Below are 21,918 nucleotides of genomic sequence, written 5' to 3' on the forward strand. Positions count from 1 at the left end.
TCACCACAGAACTCAATTAGCAAAGAGACTGAAAAACACACTCAACTAAGTCATTTAGCCTCTTTGGTGGAAAGGCCCTGCGTAAATCCAGGGAGCTATTATGTGACTGGTGATCTTAAATGCATGTGCTCCGGGTAAAAATGGGTTTAAGTTATAAAACATTTGAAAATACTTTTTTTTTTACTCTAAAAATATTCTTTTTTCAGAACTCAATAAATGGGTAGCAATTCCAGATTTAATGAAGTGTCTGAAGTGGTGCATGGTGTTTCTCGGTTGAAGCAAACTCATTATTGTTGTTAGCTGATGGGAGCTAGGTTAATTAAGTGTTTCACTCCTGGTAGACTAACCAATCAACTGGAGAATCTGGGCCATTGCTATTCCCAAATGAAAGGAGTGAAAATACTTAGGAGAATCTAAGAGGGGAGGAGAGAGTGTTAGTAACATGGATTTTGAAACAGCATATTTTGTCTAGCTGGGTATACCCAGAACTGCTGAACTTAAAGGGAAAAAATTAAATCCAGAAGTCTGTAATATTTTTGGACAATTGATGATAGAAGGAAAACTTCCTCCAACATTTTCTTCTGGTCAACTTTCAGTTACATTAAATAAAATAGCATTTTTCTTTCTATTTGTATCAATTCCCTTGTTATAGATGTGAAATGATATGATTAAATGAAGAAAGAAAAATAGAAAACAATAGATAGAAAGAATCAGCAAGTAGAGAATGGGGCATTCATGTGTTGTCCAGCCCTATATCCAACCATAATACTATGGATGGTGATTTTAATGTGATTTTGTTCTTAAGACACAAATAAAAACCCTAGGTTCCCAAGAAATTGAAGGCTGGGAAAAGATTGAGATGTCAGCAGCTTCTAACAAAATGATCAGCGCCGAAGTGAAGGATTGCTCTCTTTAAGTCATCACATTCTGAATATCAAAGTTGCCTTTATATTTACAATCTAGTTCCATTCTTCCATTGATTAGTTATTAACCCCTTACCAAGGATTAATGACAAAAGAGATATGTCAAAGTGATGAGCTTTTGTTAATTTGGTCTAAGAGAAATATCAAACCTAAAAAATTAAAACAGATTGCCTCACAGCAGTCCTTCTTTGGTTGATTGATGATCTTACTTTAAGCCTGCAGAATGCACTTTGGCTTGTAAACCAAGTTATATAAATTACCATTTAACATAAACTGTAATAAAATTGCCCATGATGTTTCAGCAAAAGCAGATTCTACACCCAACCATGATTTTCCACTTCCCTTTTATGGCTAAACCACTGAGGTGAATATTCTGGACTTGCTGCCTTCATTTCTTGTCTCTTACTCCATCCTTAATTTCTTACAACCCAGCTTACTCTTCTGCTCACTTCAAAGTCACCCAGGGATTCCTAATTTGTCTCTGGCCCTGGTCTCTTCCCACTCTTGGTTCTCTTAAATGTCACAGAATGTCTAACATTGTTGGTTACTCTATCTGAGGACATTTCTCTTGATTTTGTGCAATATGGCATCTTCATTAGTAATCCTTTGGGGGCTCTGTCGCTTCTGCTTGCTTTTTGAGGAGCAGTGGTATACTCTTCTAGCTATACCACTGATATAGGGCTGTGATAGTATTTAAATGTTTGCCTCCCCAGCTAAATTGTCAGCACACAATATTCAGTCTTTTTATTGCAGCAATGTGCACATTCTCTGGCACAAAGTCCACTTAATGTGTATTCCTTGAACGCTCAAGAACTGTTTGACTAAAATGGATGAGTGTGTATCTAACCTCCACAATTAAATGGCAAGTTTTGGGGAGCAAAGACTATATATATTTTAAGTGTCCATAGTCTCCTATGATTGTGTTTTGCATAATTTATACTTGTGGATTTATTAATTTAGGCAAAGCTAACATTTTTAAATAGCAAAGTCTAATAGAACTACCACAATTCCAAATATTGAAAATAATCTAAGTTGTGGACAGGATACCAAAATCAACACTAGTTAGATGTTTCAGAATCAACTGCTCTAAGCAATATCAATGAAGAACCTGGGTTTAGATAATCCAATATAATAATAGCCTAGGTGGTGTCACGCCCTTGAGCGATGCCCTTGCACAACGTCGTCACAAGATGGTCACCACAAGATGGCCACGTGCACAGCGGAGGTGGGGCTTAGTGGCCGCTCCACACAGTGAGGCCTGGGGGTTCCGCGGCTCTGCACGGTGCAGAGGAGGCCAGTCCTGGCGGAGGAGGCGGGTTGTGGCAGGGGAGGGCAATTGGGGGTGATCAGGCCAGCAGGGGAGTAGGTAGGCGTAAATCAGGCTGTCAGGGGAATGGTTAGGGGGTGATCAGGCTGGCAGGCAGAAGCGGTTAGGGGCAATCAGGCAGGCAGGCAGGCAGGCGAGAGGTTAGGAGCCAGTGGTCCCGGGTTGTAAGAGGGATTTCCAACTGCCGGAAACTGGCAGTTGGACATCTCCCGAGGAGTCCCAGATTGGAGAGGGTACAGGCCAGGTTGAGGGACACACACTGCCCCCATGCATGAATTTCATGCACTAGGCCTCTAGTTTTCATGTAAAATAATCAGTAGGGAAATCAGTCTTGTTACTGATTGGAGAAACCAGACATCACTTAGCAAGGAAAAATGAAAGCAAGTATTCATAATCTAATCTAAATATTTTATGAAATAAATAAAATAAGGTCCATGAAAAATTGCATGGCATAGATTTTCACTCCATGATTCTGGAACCAATACTAAGTTAGATATAGAAACACCAGCAGCTAGATTGTGCATGGTATTGTGTATGGCCCTTCTGCTGTTTAATTTTCATAAGATGATAAGGAGAATAAAAATGTATCATCATTTCTATTCATTTGATTTTAAAAAGTCCTTTGCTTGACCAGCTTAAAAAACAGTCTCATTGTAATGGATGGTAGATTGGGGAGTCACTGGAGATAACAATATGGAAAAAGACTTGGAAGTCAGAGGTCCTTGGGTCCAAAGACGCATTTGCCTCCAAACAGCTTTTAAGCCAAGACACAGTCTCCAAGTCTCACTTGCTTTATTTCCAGACTTGCCTCAAAGGATTTATGCAAAACATTAGAGAAAAACTGTGTATAGAAAAAAACCTTGTAAAATGTAAATTGCCATTCTAAGGGGTGATTGAGTGTTTGATATCTGTGGAATGAATGAATAGCTTATTTAAAATGAAGGAAGGTCAGATACGAATTAAATTTTCAGATTCCACGCTGTCTACGCAACTCTCTTCAGTTAGGCTTGGGTAAAGGATCTGACATCTTAAGTGGATCATCCGATATGTGGCGTGAGGAGCACAAAGCACTGGTGAGAATGTAAGCCTTCTCCATTCCCACAGGAGGCAGACTGTTTTAATGTTGCTGGATGATACACAAGCCTTGAAGGAGGAGGGACATCGCACCTGATGGAGCACAGCTGCCTTTCCCTATAAAGTATAGCTCTGAGAACAGAGAGGCCGCCTTCATTGTAAAAAAGGGTGGACAAGATGAGAATATGGTGATTTATCAGCAAAAAAAAAAAAAATTCTATGTAACTGGGTTGGCACTGTGATTTTCAAATATAATGACTATTTTTTTAGTACAAGTGATTTATTTTTAAATAAAGGCTTTGCTTCCATAAAGGTAGAGGTATTAACCAATGAATAAGGTGGAAACCAGGACGACCCAAAGGACCTACTATAAAAAAATACTTAATATGTAGACAGAGAGTGGTTAAAAGGGTGATGTGTAAAGTGTTGCTTCTAAGCAGATTCCAATTAAATCTCCTTTCCTTCTAAAGTGGTTAGTCATAATGATAAAGAATATTAAAGTTAGCATTTGAAAAATTCAACATCAGAAAACAACAAGGCTGAAATGTTGTATAAAAACATGTGTGCAACCAGAGATATAGAAAGCATACTAACCCCCTACATACAGATTAGCTAAGTAAGAAAGGCATGAAGTGAACGTTCATAATATTTCTCATAAATGGAAGGCTACAGGCACAGAAATAGCTGTTGAAATACTTCATTGTCAATTTGCTCATTTGTTATGAACTTCCATGGCTTTCCTAGTAAAGTCTTTACCCAGATGCTAATCAAGCAGAGGTTTGCCTTGCACATCAATTTTTAATATTCCCCCCTCATAGTTAAGTGAAACCTGCAGCACGGAGGCTTCTCCTGTTAAAAGCAGCCTGACCTACTTCCCTGTGAAATCAATGGGAGACTTACAAAGGCACACAAGCAGCTGGCATTTAAGGTTGGCTCCTAATCTATGTTGGTGCAAAATGTGTGTTTCCCTGGGCCTCCGCATTCTGTCTTTATGAATTTTAAAAGTCCTAAGAATAGAGAAGACCTTGAAGGCTATGGAGCCTGATGAGGGAACTCATACCTGAATTTTGTGCCCCTGGGGTTTGTGAGCTCATGTGTCAGCTGCATTTGTAGTGGCTTCCAATTAACAGACACCCCTAGGTCTGGAGCCGAGGAAGGAAAAGAAAGGCCGAAAAGGCATCCACTTGCATTCCAATACAACCTACAAAACGGAATCCGTCAGAATAAGGTTTTCAGACACCTGTGTTTCAAGGTTTTTGAAAGTAAGAACATATATTTGGCAAAGTTTTCTAAAGACCTGTATGTCCGGTACCTGAATTGTAGGGCATGAAATAGGAACACAAAACCAGGGAGACAGAGGAGTCCTCAGGGCTGGGAAGAGCATGCAGGGTCCCCATCTGGTGAGGGGCTCCTATTAAAGAGCAAGCAAGTTCCCTGCAGGTGGTCACGTGCAGCCACACAGGGGGCCATGTGTACCTGATGGAAGAGGAGGGTCAGCCTTATGTTAAATTCTCGGGTACGATGCTAGAGTGGGTGAGCCTGTAAAATTAAGAGAAGTGCTGTTCAGTGTACACATGTCCTTGGTTAAGTTTATTTCCACTCATTTTATCCTTTGTAATGTTACGGATACATACGTATTTTAACTACGTATATGCACACATTCAGTCTTTTAGTCACTCATTGGATGTTGATAAAATACCTATGAAATAATGCCAGGTACTATCCCAGAGGCCAGAATCTTTATTTTGAAATGCCAGTCAAGAATTCAAATGAAGATGTGAGGTACACTTATTAATAGAGAGAGTACCTGCTGAGGGCAGACTTGGCAGTCAGCAGTATTATTACAAAGATACACTAGTGAGTAGTAAAGAAGACGAGCAGATTTAGAACTGAGCATTTTAGCAAGGTGTTCTGTTTCTCTTGCTCCCTTGCCTCTATACCTTGCCATTCCGGCCCTGCTACACTGTGTCACAACACTGTCTTACATTCTGAAGCTTACAATGCCTGGGCATCCCGAATTCACTCCAGTGGCCTGGGTTCAGAGACTCTTAGAAGATGATTGCTTTTTTTGTTTGAGACATAATCATAGCTTCATCTTACAAATCTTGTTTACATACAGTACTTCTCTCTCTTCATCCTCCACCTATTTATTTTTATTTTTTTCTGCTTTTCTTCCTATTCTTTAATCCATGAGCCTAATGCAAAACAATGGATTTTGTAATTCTCTGTGGCCTGATTCATCATTCAGATTGATTTGGCCACAAAGTCTGCTACCAGATAAGTTATGAACAAGGTATCACAGTAATAAAAAGTCTCAGTAATGTCAGAAATAAGAAATAACATCTAATTCAGGCCCTGGTTTTGTTTTCACTTAACTTGTAAAAAAAAAAAAGAAAAAGAAATACCTTTATTCCTGAGCCACTTTATGATTATACAGTTCATACATGCATTTTGTATGTGTATATATATAAAAGACCATGAAGAAAAAAAGAATGACAGGAGTTGAAATAAGGGGACAGAAAGCCGAAAAAACATGATAACAAAAGAAGGAAGGGAGGGAGAAAGAGGAAGAAGAAGAGATGGAGAAGTGAATTATGTTGCCACATTAAAATTCTAAGAGAAGAACTCTTGTATCTTACCTTCCTTGGCTCAAAAAAAAAAAAAAAGTGGAGGATAAGGTCATTGGCTCCCTACTTTCTGTTCTAAGACCATGAATCTCATAGTAGGAGGTCAATAAATATTTGCTACACCTTAGAAATAGTACTGTTTAACTCCATATTTACAAAGTGAAATCCAAAGAGCTTCAATTACTTGAGCAAAAAGTAATGTTATGTAATAGCACAATCTGAAGCAAGTTCTAGTTCTCCTAAGTCCCCTCTAAATATCAACATTTAAATATATTTCTATTGATTTTACCTATAGCTTTACTTAACCTTCTTGACTAACCTTTTAAAATACCATTTGGGGGAGAAAAATAAAATATCACTCATTGGAGACTTTACCTTAACAACTCTTATTTTTTTCCTTCAAATTTATACGTATATTTTCCCAAAGAATGCTATAAAAATTTTCAGATTGGCCAACAATGAGTCCTGGACATCTTTTATTTCTCTAACTATATTTCTCTAGAGAATTGGAGAATTAAAATAATCAAGAAATGTAGTACTACCCTGGTTGGTTTGGCTCAGTGGATAAGAGCATTGGCCTGCACGGACTGAAGGGTCCCAGGTTCAATTCTGGCCAAGGGCACATGCCTAGGTTGTGGGCTCGATCCCCAGTGGGGGGTGTGCAGGAGGCAGCCGATCAATGATTCTCTCTCATCATTGATGTTTCTATCTCTTTCTCCCTCTCCCTTCCTCTCTAAAATCAATTTAAAAATATTAAAAAAATAGAAATGTAGTACTGTATATATTCAGTTCTGTAGCCATCAGTATATTTTCCCCGAAGGCTTAATATTCCTGCTCTGCTTTTCTTATAAAGCCATAATAGCTATGACTTCTTTCACCAGCCACCAAATACAGCTATTAGTAACTGTAATTATAGCATCTAAGTTTGCATTTACTTTGATTGAAATGAAATGTTCTTATTACCCTTCATGATGAAGGAATTATTTTTCTTAGCATTCAGTATTTGCTTCAGAAACATTTATGAATGTATTTTAAGAATTAAATCTTTTAGGAAGAATGGAAATTATATTTTTCTTCCTATGCATTAATATTTTTAGTGCCTGAATGTCTCTGATGCTTTTAAAGAAGATTAAAGCATTTTTTCCATCTGCCTGTTAAAATGATTTGAGTTTTAATTAAAGTTGATTGCACCTGTGCATATATTCAACTACCCACACAGCTCCCACCTACTAGTTGGAAAGCTTGTCATTCCTTCAAAAATTAAAAGAGGGAACTATGACCTTTAAAAAACCTCATAGACACAGAAAACAGACAATATCGAGAAGTATGATTTTTTTAATTTTAGATCAATGACTTTTTATCTTCTAATTATTATTAAAAATTGGTTATAGTTCGTAAATGGTTAGTTTCCTTGTCATTTTTAAGGCAGCCTTGCTGAGGAAGCCATGTAAAAGAATCAAAATTCAACAACAAATTTTCACCCACCCACTCAATGGTTGCTGTGTGTGTTCCTTAGCTTTGGCAGTTCAATCTTTTCTCATTTATGAAGGTCATTTTAAAATTTGATGTAGTCAAACATTTTTCTTCAACAATAAAATTTTTTTCAAGGAATTCTAATAAGTAAAAAGATAGATTAGTTTTTATTTTATTTTACTCTTTTTTCTTTCTCTTAAGAAAGGATTATTAAGATGCTTTCAGCTAAAATAGGAAAAACCATGGAAATAAAGCCAGTCTACAAAAAGAATAATGAGTAGTATATTAAATGCTATTAAAAATGTTTCATTAAGAATAGAAAAGTGGATCTGAACCCTATCTTTATTTTAAAACTTGTGGGAGCCTTTTGAAACCACAGGTGTACTAGTAAAGGCCTCACCTTCAGTTCAGTAATATTGTGGCCCTGACGTGGGTGCTGTTTGAAGGCTCCCCAATTGTTTCTAATAAGCATTTCGGACTGAGAAACTCTAGTATGAAACCTATTCTGCTATTTATCAGTAAAATCTTAAACTTGAGGATCCTTGATCCCAGATGCTTCATTTAAAGATAAACAAATGAAGGCTCAGAAGGGGAAAGCGATTTGCCCAAGGCCTCATTGCTAATTAGGGGCTAAGTCTGCACTGGTACCCAGGGTCTCACTACCCCTAAGACAGCTCTGTTTACACTGTACATGCTGTGGCTGGGACTTCCCAGATCACAGCACTCAGAAGTGTGAACCCTCAGCACTTGCTTGCTAAATTGCTGGTATGAATCCATGCACTGCATTATTAGCACGGTTTTATGTCCTCAAACAGCATCTAAGCCATTTCTATAAAAATGTGGCAATATGCCATGCAACAGGAACTTCAATTTTGATCCCAAATGTCTAATAGTAATTTCCTATGCACATTAACTCAGTCTTGAGGATATGTAAAAATGTCCTGCATTACAAAGTCTTCTCAATTTATAAAAGGGCTAGTAACAGAATATTGCTTTGATCTTCTAGTCATTCTTTCTCTCCTATTGTTCAAAGGGTTATTCTGACATCACCCCTTAAAAAATAGGTAAAAACAGAAATGTTTAGAGGTATAGATAGAATTCCACTTTTTTTCACCAGAAAAGAGAAAGCTAATATTAATTTTTTGCATCTGATAGATAATTGGTTACTTTCTCCCAGTGGCCTTAGTAAGCAGTGATTCTGCTTGTGAAGCCAAATTCCCTTGCATATCTCACAAAAGGGCAACTCAATTTTTTAGATTGGTTTCTTTATTCTCCTTATATCATTGTTGCTCCTCCTTGAACTTGGCATCTTTTCTTCTGTATTTTGGCTGTGTTCATGCTGTTGGCTGCCTAAGGATATTTTGTGTTCATGCTGTTGGCTGCCTAAGGATATTTTGTATGTAAAACTACCCCTCTTCTGTCCTATGGTATCAATAATTAGTTTGAAAATCTCCTTAAAACAGGATAGGGTTGTAGTTTTAGGAATATCAGGCTTCTGTGTTTGGACATTTTTAAAAAAATATATTTTATTGATTTTTTACGGAGAGGAAGGGAGAGAGACAGAGAGTCAGAAACATCAATGAGAGAGAAACATCGATCAGCTGCCTCCTGCACACCCCCTACTGGGGATGTGCCCTCAACCAAGGTACATGCCCTTGACCAGAAACGAACCCGGGACCCTTCAGTCCCCAGGCTGACACTCTATCCACTGAGCCAAACCAATTAGGGCTGTGTTTGGACATTTTGACCAAATATCATTTCTGTAATGTAGCTATTTAGGTGCACATGAATCCCATTTTACTTTCAACTGGGGGAACTAAGTATTTGATTTTAAGATTTAGCCCCTTCTTGTGTTTGTTTGTTTTTTATATACAGACTTTAAAATCCAGAAGGCATCTTAGAGATGTGGTGGTCTAAGTCCCTTATTAGAGAGATGAGTACAAAGAAGCACAGAAAGTAAAAAAAAAAAAAACATACCCAATGTCACCCAGATGATGGCAGAACCATTACCAGGGTCAAGTTTCCCCAACAATTAAATCCAGAGGTCTTTGTGCTATGCTGGTCTCATTGCAGCATTACTATGACTGGGGCTGTAGGGAGGACGGAAAATATAAAAATCACATATGTGTGAGTCCCTATGGCCTCCTTTCTTTAGGAAGATTCTTTTTTAGATTGTTGGCTTTATTAGTATTGTAATTTGCTACCTGGTGTCCTACTTAAGAATGGGATTCCATTGTCAGGTCTTCTATAACTATTGGCATATAATTTTGGCGTTTGTCAAAAGATGCAGATATCTTAAAGCATCCTAAGTCAAATGTGTGCCTGGCCCAGGTTATAAAGGTTTTATAACCTTAAAACTCTGTGTGTAAAGTATTTTAGAATTCTATTTGTCCCCCCTCAGAGATTTTTATCAGCAGTTTCTCTATCAAATATGTGAAGAATTTGATGTAGAGAGAATAGATAAGCTTCAGTAATGTCAGGTCCTAAATAAGAAAGAAAACTGAAAGACAGCCATTGGCATTATAGGGGCTGAGGAGAGCTGTGGGCATAAATATTTAATGTGGTATATTATGGGGACACATTTGCATTTTTTATGCACTATTTTGAAGTAAAAAGGATTGTTGAACAATAAGGACATTTGCCATAATTATATTCTATTTTTTAACATGCAGAGAATTTACTATGAGTTCAGGGTAGTTATTTAATGAATTTGCAATATAACCTTGCTTAGTATTTCTCTACATCTTGACATAGGGTTAAGAGCAGACAAGAGGCTGGTTAATAATTTAAAAATAATAATTATCTCATCATTGAACAGAGGATAGATTTTGAATGTCAGAAAGTTATCTTCATCTGGTAAATAGTCTCAAGTTCATCTGTATTGGATACAAACACTAGAAATCCTATATATTAAAAGGCTTATATTCAAGTTGTCCCTTTCACCAAGAGTTCGACAGGGAGTTTAACCAGGGAACAGGACCAGCCGGCCAACTGCTCAAGGCCCCTCCCCGAGGCAGGCCCGGCCCAATCTGCCACGATTGGAGTGGGCTGGCCAGACCCCACCATGCATGAATTTGTGCACAAGGCCTCTAGTTGTTTATAAAAAATATGCCTCAAAATATTTTGTATTTCCAAATCTTTGTGTCTATGTCAGCAGACCCCATTGAAAAGGATGTTTAAGAAGCTGATGACATCATAATGTGGAGATGGTGTTATCTGGACTTTCGTGGATTTCAAGATGGTGCTAATCATGAGCATTTGACCTGGGATAACTCCTCAGACATCTTCCTCCTGGCCTTTTTTACACATTTTTTTCCTAGGAGAATCTTCCTTTAATACTGATGACCTCACCATGCCTGCTCCTCAAAAACAAATACAAATGCTGTAGCTTGTCACTTAAAACCTTCCTTAATTTGTCTCTCCTTTTTAATGTAAATTCTGGTCCTATTCTTTCCTAATATAAAGCCTTCCTTCCAGACAGGCTAAATTTATTATGCAGCCTAAACCATTGTTCCTCTCCACCCCTCTTTTGAAGGTATTTATTCTGAAATTTACAGTGGAAGTATAGATTCAAATAGACATAACAATGTTATTGATCTATTTTCCTTCTGTCCAAACTTTGTATTGTAGAGGTATTACATTTTAGCATTCGGAGGATGCTTAGAAATAATTTATTTCAAATTTATAATTTTATCTGAGAAAACTAAGGCTCAGGAAGAGATGTTTTATTGAACTGATCTAAGAAGGAACCCCAGATCACCTCAACCCCATCCCAGAATGCTCTGCTGTTTTGATATTTCTGGAAAGTATTTTATTTTGAATTTTCCCCCAAATATATCTAATTTATATCTAAATTTTTTTTTAATTTTAAATAAATCATCAACATTTTCTTTGTGAAAAAGTTTTAGTCTTATTTTTTAATTATTTCTTGGGATTTCTTCTTTGCTATTATTTTAGAAGAATAGTATTTGGGGAAAAAATGGATTTCATTGTCTTCATTGAACTGAATAGTAAAGTATATCAGCTGTTTGAATGACCACTTCAGAGGCTCATCCACTCCCATATTAAGCACATACTTATTGAAGCCATAGGATTTAATATATTTATTAAATAATCAGTAAAGATGTATTCATCAGTTTTGTAAAGTATTTTTATTACAACTAGAGTTAAGAGAGAAGCATTGCTTGCTGAATTCTTATACTCTATTTGGCAATTTAATTAATCTCTCTGCTCTTTATTTTTCTGTCCCTATGCCAATAAAAATATTGTCGTCATTAGAAACTCAAGGATTTTATATTTAGACTATTTTACGGGGGGGGGGGGGGGAAGAGAAATGATATGTGTAAAAATCTGAGGGTCCAACTACTATACCAAACAACTCCAAAACCTCAGTGGATTAACATACTATGACTTTCAGTGGTTCTCAACCTTCCTACTGCTGTGACCCTTTAATACAGTTCCTCATGTTGTGGTGACCCCCAACCATAAAATTATTTTCCTTGCTACTTCAGAATTGTAACTTTGCTACTGTTATGAATTGTAATGTAAATATCTGATATCAGGATGTACTTTCATTGTTCGCGACCCACAGGTTGAGAACCGCTGCTTTATGCCATAGGCCATGACCTATGTTACTGTCATGTGACAATCCATTAGGGCGTTTAGTGGAGGATGGGTAATTCTCCCCACAGTTATTGGGAAGTTTCTACCTGGCGACTCTTCCAGCACCTGAAACCTCAAAAAATCCCAGCAAGCAGGAGGAGGATGCAGAGGCTATACACCCTTTTCCCCCGCATTCTCACAGCCAGACCTCAGTTTTATGACTGCCTTTAACTGCCAGGAATGCTGGGAAGTATGGGTTAACAAGGTGCCCAGAGAGGACAAACAGATTTGGTCAGCCTCTGTCTAGTCTCTGTCCACAGTCCTCTTGGTTTCTGCATTATAAGAAAAAATGAAAATGTAAATCATATTCTCTGAGCAAATTGTTTCTTTTCCCTGAAGTACTAGAATTTCTTCAAGAGCATGTTATTAGAACAGGTCAACAGTGGAGCTATGCCTGATGACTTCAGTGAAGGTTGTTTAGGTAAAGATCATTTGGCTGTATCTCTACAATCCTCACACATCTTGATGAAAAGGAGGGAATAATTAAAATATCTGGGCATTTAATAGAGAGTCTTTAAAGACCAAACATGGTCTTTGGAATTCTAATTATTATTCCATGACTATGAATGAGTGTTATTTCTTACAACCACAAAAAAGAACTGTTGAATATAAGTAGGAAGTTCCACTGACTTATGGTGAGAGGCACATGCTATGCTTGGCCAAGAAACCTGTCTTTTTATCAGAGCTTTACTAATTGCCATTTGTGTAACCTTGAGCAAGTTGTGTATAGAATCTGAACTTTTTTATACCTGTAAAATTATTAGGATTCTTTGCATATTCTGTTATACTTCAATGTGCCTCATCTATTTTGTTATCTTATTAAATATTGTGCCACATCTAATTATTAAAACCAGGGATTTACCCTATGTGCCTTCTGAACATAAACATGGACTTGATTTCCAATTTTATTTAAGATCATGAACTTTTCAAATGCCTGAGCTATTATTCTTTCTCTATTTATATAGAGAAGGCATCCCTTAGATGTTGGAATTGACATAACTGACCCAAATGACAGAGTTCATATGAGAGAGAAGCAATAATTAAAAAAAAAAACAACAACTAAAAATTGCCTCTGCTCCCTGGTGCCCTTTCACGGTGGAAACATGGAGACTTTGCCCTATTTTCCCTGGAGACTCAGGAGATGGAATAATAGACATACGGGAGAGGACTCTAGTGTTCACCTGGACTTGTAGGTTGTCTGGCTACGATCAGCTCCAGACAGTATAGTTTGAAAAGACACCATGACATTCAATTAGTGTCTGGGCCAGGGTGACCGGGAAAATGAAAGTTCTACATCTGTATTCGGAAGAAGACTTGGCTAAGGAGAGACAGTCTCCCCCCGCTGTGGATTCTAAAGGGCGTTTACTTAAAAATAGAAAGACTAGTTCTGAGTTGCTGCAGAAACAGGACTACCATACCAACAACCAGCAAATGGTGGTTCCTGGAGGGCGGCTGACTGGAGCTCTGTATAAGAGGTTTCTAGCAATTAAAGATGTTCATAGTTGGCCAAGCTTTCCCACAAGGTGGGAACTCCTCTCTCCCTGGAGCTATCCTCCCAAAGTCAGGACACCATCTCAGCAAAGACATATACACACACCTTGCTTTTCACGTTGCTATTGTGGGCTTCCTAGCTCCCTTTCAGCTCTAAAATGTGATGACTGAATCTAATACCCATCTGATAATGCAATTTAGTTCAGTGCCTTCTTCAGCACTTCAAATGTATTGTCTTTTCTGCCCAATTAATCCACCTTGATCACCTTTCATTATTTTCATTGCTCAGCAGTTGGAATAGGACTTTTATCCTGCTGATTATGCCAATAAGAAAGGACAATTCAGGAGCATTCATTGTTTCCACAGGAAGTTCAAATACTCATCAGCAACATGAGCTTTGATATCTGTATTGCCAGGCACAATTAGAGCCCATATTTTGTAACCAAGGGATCCCTATTGTGAGAGAGTTAAATTTCAAAAACAATAGCAGTTGCAAACCACAGATATAAAATCCTCTTGTCTAAATTATCTGAATCATCTAGATGTTAAAGAAACAATTAAATAATATGACAAATTAATCCTTTTAAACATTTAGTGCAAAAAAATGAAAAAAAAAAATAGGATCTTATGTTCCTCTATAAAAATGGTGTTACTGGTCATATTTCCAAATAATACTTATTTTCTTCAGGGAATATTTTGTTTTCTGCCCTATCATTAGCAAGTTAATTAGAAACATTCTGGGTTAACAAAGGAAATAATGCTGGTTATAGTAGTGAATTCATGTTTGTCAGTGAGGGTTATTGGTTCATGCCATGGCCCATGTGCTGTGAGATTGGAGAGGTGGGAAGAAAGCCTGTGTATCAGGGCCAAAAGTATGGTTAGGTCCAAGAGAGAAAGATAATGAGCTAACTTTAACTTTTCCAGATCAGGAATTCATGAGTTCATTCACCCAGTCTGTTCTCACTGTGGACTCTATTAGATATTGAGTCTTTAGTCTTAAGAACCTTACAGTCACATGGCAAGAACAGACATATAAATCAGCAATCACATGACCTTTCCAGCCAAAAAAAGAACTTTGGGAAAAGGATAATGCTGCCAGTTTTAACATATTGGAGTTTCCCAGAGAGACCTAAGTAAAGGTCCATATATGCTATTTTATTTTCTTTGTCTGTAGAGCTTGGGAGGGATCTTTAGGTTGTGGAGATTTTTAAGAATCCTCACTACGATTTCATTGTTGAGGGAGTGAATGTTGATGAGGAAGAGTGGATTAAAGATTCTGGGAAATCTCAGTATCAGATGTGGGTCAGGCCTGATGATGAAAGCTATCAGACCAGGGAGCCAAGTAGTTATAGTGGCCCAGGGTCCAGGGCAGGAAAAGAGAGTGAGAGGAATGAGTTAGAAGATGGAGAGACAAATGTAGACCCAGAGACAGACAGAAAAAAGAGGCAGAAAATGGGAAAATTTTGAGAAGGAACTTCAGAGTTAGCAGCATGAGGTGTGATAGATTGGCATCCTGGGGAGAATATTTCGGTCATGAAAAGATTGTTCCTGGTCTCTTATTTTTATTTATGGTTTTTAAACTTAAACACTGTGAAAAGTTTAAGACAATAAAGTGCAGAACACACAAGCTTATTGACAAATGTAATACAATAATGCATGCATTTTTCACAGCAAGATTTCAATTCAAGATCCATCTTCAATGTGAGAATCAGGTTTTAGATGAATAGGCAACATTCAGTCATCCATTGATGAGCAGAGAAAGAGCTCAATCTGTGTAGTTGGCCCTGTGCTACACACTGGGGCTGTCACTGTGAAAATAACTTAGATTTCACACAAAACTCTACCACAGAACCTAAGATTGATCTTGTCCAGGAAGGTTTATGTTACTAAAACAAATTTTTTTCTAACAGGCTTTAAGAAAACATTGAAATAGATGGACATGGATAAATATGTCCTTATTCCTCTGAATAGATGTCTTTGAGCTGTCAATATGTTTTATTGTATATATTTCTTAGACTATTTGTCCACTTTCCATTTGTATCTTTTCAACAGTTATTTTGAAGATTTTCTTATTTATTTTAATTAGAAAAATGCATAATGTAGAAAGCTGTACCTAAATATATAGGAAACCAGATTCATTCTCAAATCAAGTGCTCAACAAATACATTAATGACTTTCTTACAGATTTTTCAGTTTGTCCTTCTATTTAGGAGGCAGATGGTAAGGTATAAGTCTGAGTAGCATGATTTCTTTGATCTTTTTGTTCTAAATATGCCTACCAAAATTCAACCTCTGGGACTTAAGAACAAAGAAAGAGGAAAAAGGAAAGACTCCATTTTGTTTCCATAGCTGTGTTGGGATTTTACTTAGTTGAGGTTTGAGACCTAAGTCAGTCGTGGGCAAACTACGGCCCGCGGGCCGGATCCGGCCCGTTTGAAATGAATAAAACTATTGGGAAAAAAAACCTTACCCTTTTATGTAATGATGTTTACTTTGAATTTATATTAGTTCACACAAACACTCCATCCATGCTTTTGTTCCGGCCCTCCGGTCCAGTTTAAGAACCCATTGTGGCCCTCGAGTCAAAAAGTTTGCCCACCCCTGACCTAAGTGCACCTCCCTGGTATGTATATGCCAGTAATTTGAATGAAAACAAAGAAGCTGATGTTGATGGAGGTGTCTTGAGACACATTCTCAGCCTTTTGTATTTAAAATGTTGTCCTAGCCATAGCTGGTTTGGCTCAGTGGATAGAGCATAGGCCTGCAGACCAAGGGATCCTGATTCCAGTCAAGGGCACGTGCCTTGGTTGCAGGTTCCCCAGCCCACATGGATGTTTCTCTCTGTTTCTCCCTCTCCTTTCCACTCTTTCTAAAATTCAGTGGAAAAATATCCTAGGGTGAGGATTAACACACACACAAAAAAAATTGTCCTAATCTGTAAATACAATATTGGACCCAATGTTTGGGTATTTTTTTAGTTTGATTAGTTTTAAGTCCAGTGATAGAAGACTGTGTGTGTGTGTGTGTGTGTGTGTGTGTGTGTGTGTAAAATGGGAAATATTTATTAATGATAGTGGAAACAAATATAGAAGTCAGTAAAAAATTAAGCATCCCAATGGAGATGGTGAGGTGAAACATTAGGCTTTGAGACTGTGACATTTGGAAACCAGAGTACATTTTTCTTTGAAATTGTGAATAAACAGCTTGGAAATAATCTAAGATGTTCCTTTATGATACTTGTTTTATTTCAGTTGACTGAGGGCACCGAAAAGCAAGTTCTGGTTAAATTGTTTTGCTGTAATTGTTATGCTGCAATGCATTACTTTAAAAATATTTTGACTTAAATTTGATTTCAGTGTTACTGGGACATAGGCTTATATACAGGTACATTTAAAGACCAGACTTTTTCTGAGGTTGTTGCTATGAGATGACCCTCCTGGTTTAAGTTCTAGCTCAGGGGTCCTCAAACTTTTTAAACAGGGGGCCAGTTCACTGTCCCTCAGACCGTTGGAGGGCCGGACTATAGTTTAAAAAAAACTATGAGCAAATTCCTCTGCACACTGCATATATCTTATTTTGAAGTAAAAAAACAAAACGGGAACAAATACAATATTTGTATTTGCATGTGGCCCGTGGGCCATAGTTTGAGGACCCCTGTTCTAGCTCATAGAATGATACTCATGGCATGTGCTTACACAGCTGTATAGCATCTTGGAGTTGGAAGAGACTATAACAATGTGGGGGTAAATAAAGACCAAAAAATGAGCATAGGTAAAGGCTATTTATTCACAGCTTGTGATACCAAGGCAGTCAGCCACCAGCACTTACACTTGGCAGGCACTCAAAGGCAGGGAAAAGAGTGAGAAATCTTTATAGTGGGAAAAAGAGAGTTTCAGATATGCCCCAGTTGGAGACTGTTGGCCTGGGGAAGCTGTAGGCAGGCTAACTGAAAGCAAGGCATCCTATGTGATTAATTTTGGGTATATATTTGACTTTCTCTGTTTGGCTCTTCATTGGAAACTCGGTCCAAAATCCTGGCTGTTTTGGGCCAATTGTTACACAGTATGGCTTCCTGACTTGGTTGCTAGGGAGATAGCCTGACTTGTAGATAGCAGGTTGGCTTCCTGCACTACTACTCCAGATAATAGCTTAGAGCTCCATTTTCATATGTTACTGGCAGTTTTCCATGTGTATATTCAGTCTCCCAGTGACCATCTAGTCTAAATGTAGAAAGATTTTAAAAATTCATAAAAGACAAATGGCTATAATTTATTTAAATTCAATATTGCTTTTAACTGTGTATGGCACTTTATTTTGAAAATATCTTAAAATGTAGAATATCATTAGATCCTTCTAAATAAAGTATAAAGTTAGGCAGAGCTGGTATTATCTCCATCCTATATAATAAAAGCCTAATATGCAAATCGACCAAATGGTGGAATGACCGGCAGAACTACCAGTCACTATGATGTACACTGACCACCAGGGGTTAGATGCTCAATGCAGGAGCTGCCTACAGTTTGCAGGCCCCAGGCTAGCCAAGGTGGGTGCCAGTGGGGGTCCCCCATTGTCCAGCCGCTAACCGCACAGATTGGCCCTGATCACTGGGCAGGCCTAGGGACTCTACCTGTGCACAAATTTTGTGCACTGGGCCTCTAGTTTTTAGATAAGAAATATGAGACTCCAAAAGGAGAAACTGAGTGTTCAGTGACATGGTTTACCAACCCAAGACCATGGCCAGGGCTGCAAAGCCGGGCATCTTGGTTCCTTACCCAGATGCCCGGCTTTGTAGCCCCGGCCATGGTCTTGGGTTGGTAAACCATGTAAGCAGCTCTGCCATACAGACAGATAATAGGGAAACAGAGTGTGACATTTCTATCCCATAGCTGAAAGTTCATGGGCATTTGAACCTACACAGAAAGAAACAAAATTCTGATCCTCTGAATCATTTCTGTGAATTTTTTTTCACTTCAGTCTTTCTCAAAGATCCTTTATTGGAATGAAACTTTAAATATAGTAAATTTTACAATTTGTGACTGTTAGATAATCATATTTTGAAACTGCAACCAGCTCTGTGACACTTTAATACACTTATAACACTCGCTTGATTCTCTTGTTCCATTAGGAATGTTGTATTTCCTACACACATCGGAAAGATGCTGGAGGAGTTGAGAAACCTACTAAATTAATTAATTCATTAAATGCCTGTGGACCAATATGCTAGGGGTGCTGGAGGTACCAAATGAAAAAAAAAATCAGACCCTGCTTTTAAAGAACACAGGGCCTTTTGATAAGAGCAAATACATAGAAAAATGATACCCCAGCACAGGGTGGCATATGGGTGGGGAAGGCTTAGACAGTACTTAAATTGAGTAACCAGGACTGTGGAGAGTTAACTGAATAAAGACAGGATATAAGGGCATTTAAAAAAAAAAACCAGCATTATTTTTGCTAGAGCTGGGATGGAGAAGACATTACAACATACTTAGTGTTGTTTTTTGAATACACTGTTTGTGGGAAAGTGATAAACTTAGAAAGGAAGGAAAGAGAGAGATGGTGGAGAATCTTTTGAGTCATACCAAAGAGTTTCAACATAATTCTGTGGGTAGCAAGAATCTTCTGGGAGGATTTTGGTCAGGGGTACATTATGAGTAGATTTGCATTTTTGGGGTTGTTTTTCTTTTCAAACACTTCTCTATGTCTTTTATAAAATGCTATTCCCTGAAATAACATTTTTCTCATAGTAGCAAGGTAACAGCACTCTTAAAACCATCTTTATTACATGTATTTTTAAATACTTCTGTACATGCATTACAGAATGACTATCACAACCATTCCCTGAAATAACACTTGATAATATTTTTAATTTAAACAGATCACATTGGCAATTTGGAGTTTATATTTTAAGGAGTCAAAGCAATAGCTCAAGGGCAATGATCAAGCTTGAACCATAGAAATTGAAGTAGACATGATACAAAGTGGAACAGAAAAGAGAGCATGATATTCAGAAATAAAATGTGTAGAATCAGCTGAATGATGGATTTGGGGAATAGCAATTAGAGAAAAGGAGAGCGAGCTTCAAGCTGGATGGTTGGCTGGACAACAGGACCTAATAGTTTAGTAAAAAATGGTGCCAGTCAGTGTATGAAATGCCGAACTTAGGTTTTCCATGGGCACTTATCCAGCAGGAAGTTTTTAGTCTAAAGCTCCAGAGAATGGTCCAGGCTTATGATAAGATATTTAGAAATCACTAACAACCAGACAATTGCTAGTTGAATCCTGGAGGATAAAAATAACAACAAGATAGAATGAAGGAAACAGTGGTAAGCTAGTACCATGGGGACAACCATCATATAAGGGATGCATAGTGGAAGACAAGTTATGGATGACACAGAAATGGTGTGAAACATAGAACACAACACAGGAAGATGGGCCATCAGGAAGCTAAGAGAATTGAAGATGTAAATTAGAGAGTATCAAGGAGTTTTCAAATGGCTTTAAAGTGTCTTCTAAATCTGCCTACTCAAAGGTCAAGGCGATATTAGCAAGTGCAGTTTAGTAGTGTGGCTGGAATGAATCATGTCACAGTGAGCAGTGGAGTAAAAAAAGATGAGACAGTAAAGACAGTGAGTATAAAGAACACTTTAAGATATTCAAAATGAGCTCAGGGAAGAGTTACTAAAGGAGTCTCAAGATTCACTGAGCTTCTCTTTCCAAGAGAAAGCTCTTTGCCAGCGATACTAACCTGAGCTCCTCCCTGTTATATTGAAATGTTGTAATCTCTAATACACATATAGGTTTCTAAAAATATATTGAAAGCATTTAGAAATTGTTCTTCAACTTTTTAAAGGAACCTAGGAAGGATTTGACTCTTGTTTAACCGTGTGCAATTTTGGTTAACACACAGAATCAACAGAGGAGCTGAAAGTGCGAAGCCACAGCACAGAGCCACTGCCAAAGCTGGACAGCAAAGAGAAAGGACACCATGGGGCATCTTCCAGAGAGCCTGTCAAAGCTCAGGAATGGGATGGAACACCAGGACCACCTGTGGTCACCAGTAGACTGGGAAGATGCTCTGTGAGCCCCACCTTGTTAGCAGGAAACCACAGCTCAGGTAAGAAAGATAATCTCCCAGATAGATGGTAACGCCTCATGTCTCTGGAAACTGCTCTTATGCAATTATCACTTGGAGAACCATAGCCACAGATATGTCTTTCTACTCGTAGAGACAGCATGAATAGCCCTTCACGTAACAGGAGGTAATAATATACTGGACCACTCCAGGGACCATCATTCACATGGACAACAGAGTAGTGAATGGTGTTTCTTGGAGCCGTGTGATGTGGCAGCCTTGAAAACTCAAAACATCTCATACTAAATTTTATCTAGAGTCATCACCTAAAGCAGTTTTTTATTTATTTATTTATAAAGTTCAAGGGATTTAAAGTTTATGCCTCTTTTGTTTCAAAATAGATTTTAAGAAACTCGGAAATTAGCAGAAAGTAAAATTGAGGATGAAAATGTAACAGAGACATGCTAGTTGGTTTGGCTCAGTGGATATAGCTTCGGCCTGCGGACTGAAGGGTCCCAGGTTTGATTCCTGTCAAGTGCACATACCCAGGTTGTGGGCTCCATCCCCAATAGGGGGCGTGCAGGAGGCAGCTGATCAATGATTCTCTCTCATCATTCATATTTCTATCTCTCTCTCTCCCTCTCCCTTCCTCTCTGAAATTAATAAAAAATATATATTTTTAAAAATGTAATAAAGATGATCTGAAGGCAATAGAGGGAGTAGACATTAGGAGGCATTTGAAATGGTGAGCTGAAGAATTTTACCTGGGACTATGTTTCCAAGTCTAAGTCAAAAATAGAAAACTAGCCGAAACCGGTTTGGCTCGGTGGATGGAGCGTCGGCCTGTGGACTGAGAGGTCCCGGGTTCGATTCCGGTCAAGGGCATGTACCTGGGTTGCGGGCATATCCCCGGTGGGAGATGTGCAGGAGGCAGCTGATCGATGTTTCTCTCTCATCGATGTTTCTAGCTCTCTGTCTCTCTCCCTTCCTCTCTGTAAAAAATCAATAAAATATATTAAAAAAAAAAATAGAAAACTATAACCTAATATACCTTTAAATTTCAAAGGTGAAATTAAAATTTGCAATGCAATTTGCATTGTTAATAGATAAATGTTATGAAACTTCAATTTTTAAAAAGCAGCATATACGTGCTTTGAACTGATTCATCTATGTGATAGACTTACGAAAAACTGTCAATTGAAATAAACAACAAATAATCAGGCAGCCGCCTGTAGTTTTCAGGTTTCCATTCCTTAACAGTGTTAGGGT

General features: G+C 38.0%; 1 protein-coding gene across 1 annotated transcript in view; it reads left to right on the top strand.

Annotated features, from left to right (window-relative positions):
* The window catches only part of NYAP2 (neuronal tyrosine-phosphorylated phosphoinositide-3-kinase adaptor 2), a gene marked incomplete at its 3' end in the record, with an annotated part of 213,149 nt that overhangs the window by 145,838 nt on the left and 45,393 nt on the right, over positions 1 to 21,918 (top strand). Inside the window, exon 6 of the mRNA XM_081095287.1 lies at positions 20,485 to 20,691. Coding sequence (XP_080951413.1) covers positions 20,485 to 20,691 — 207 coding nt within the window. The remainder of the gene's footprint in view (positions 1 to 20,484; positions 20,692 to 21,918) is intronic.

This window comes from Myotis nattereri (assembly GCF_964212035.1).
Source record: "Myotis nattereri genome assembly, chromosome: 7".
In the NCBI taxonomy this organism is placed as follows: Eukaryota; Metazoa; Chordata; class Mammalia; order Chiroptera; family Vespertilionidae; genus Myotis; species Myotis nattereri.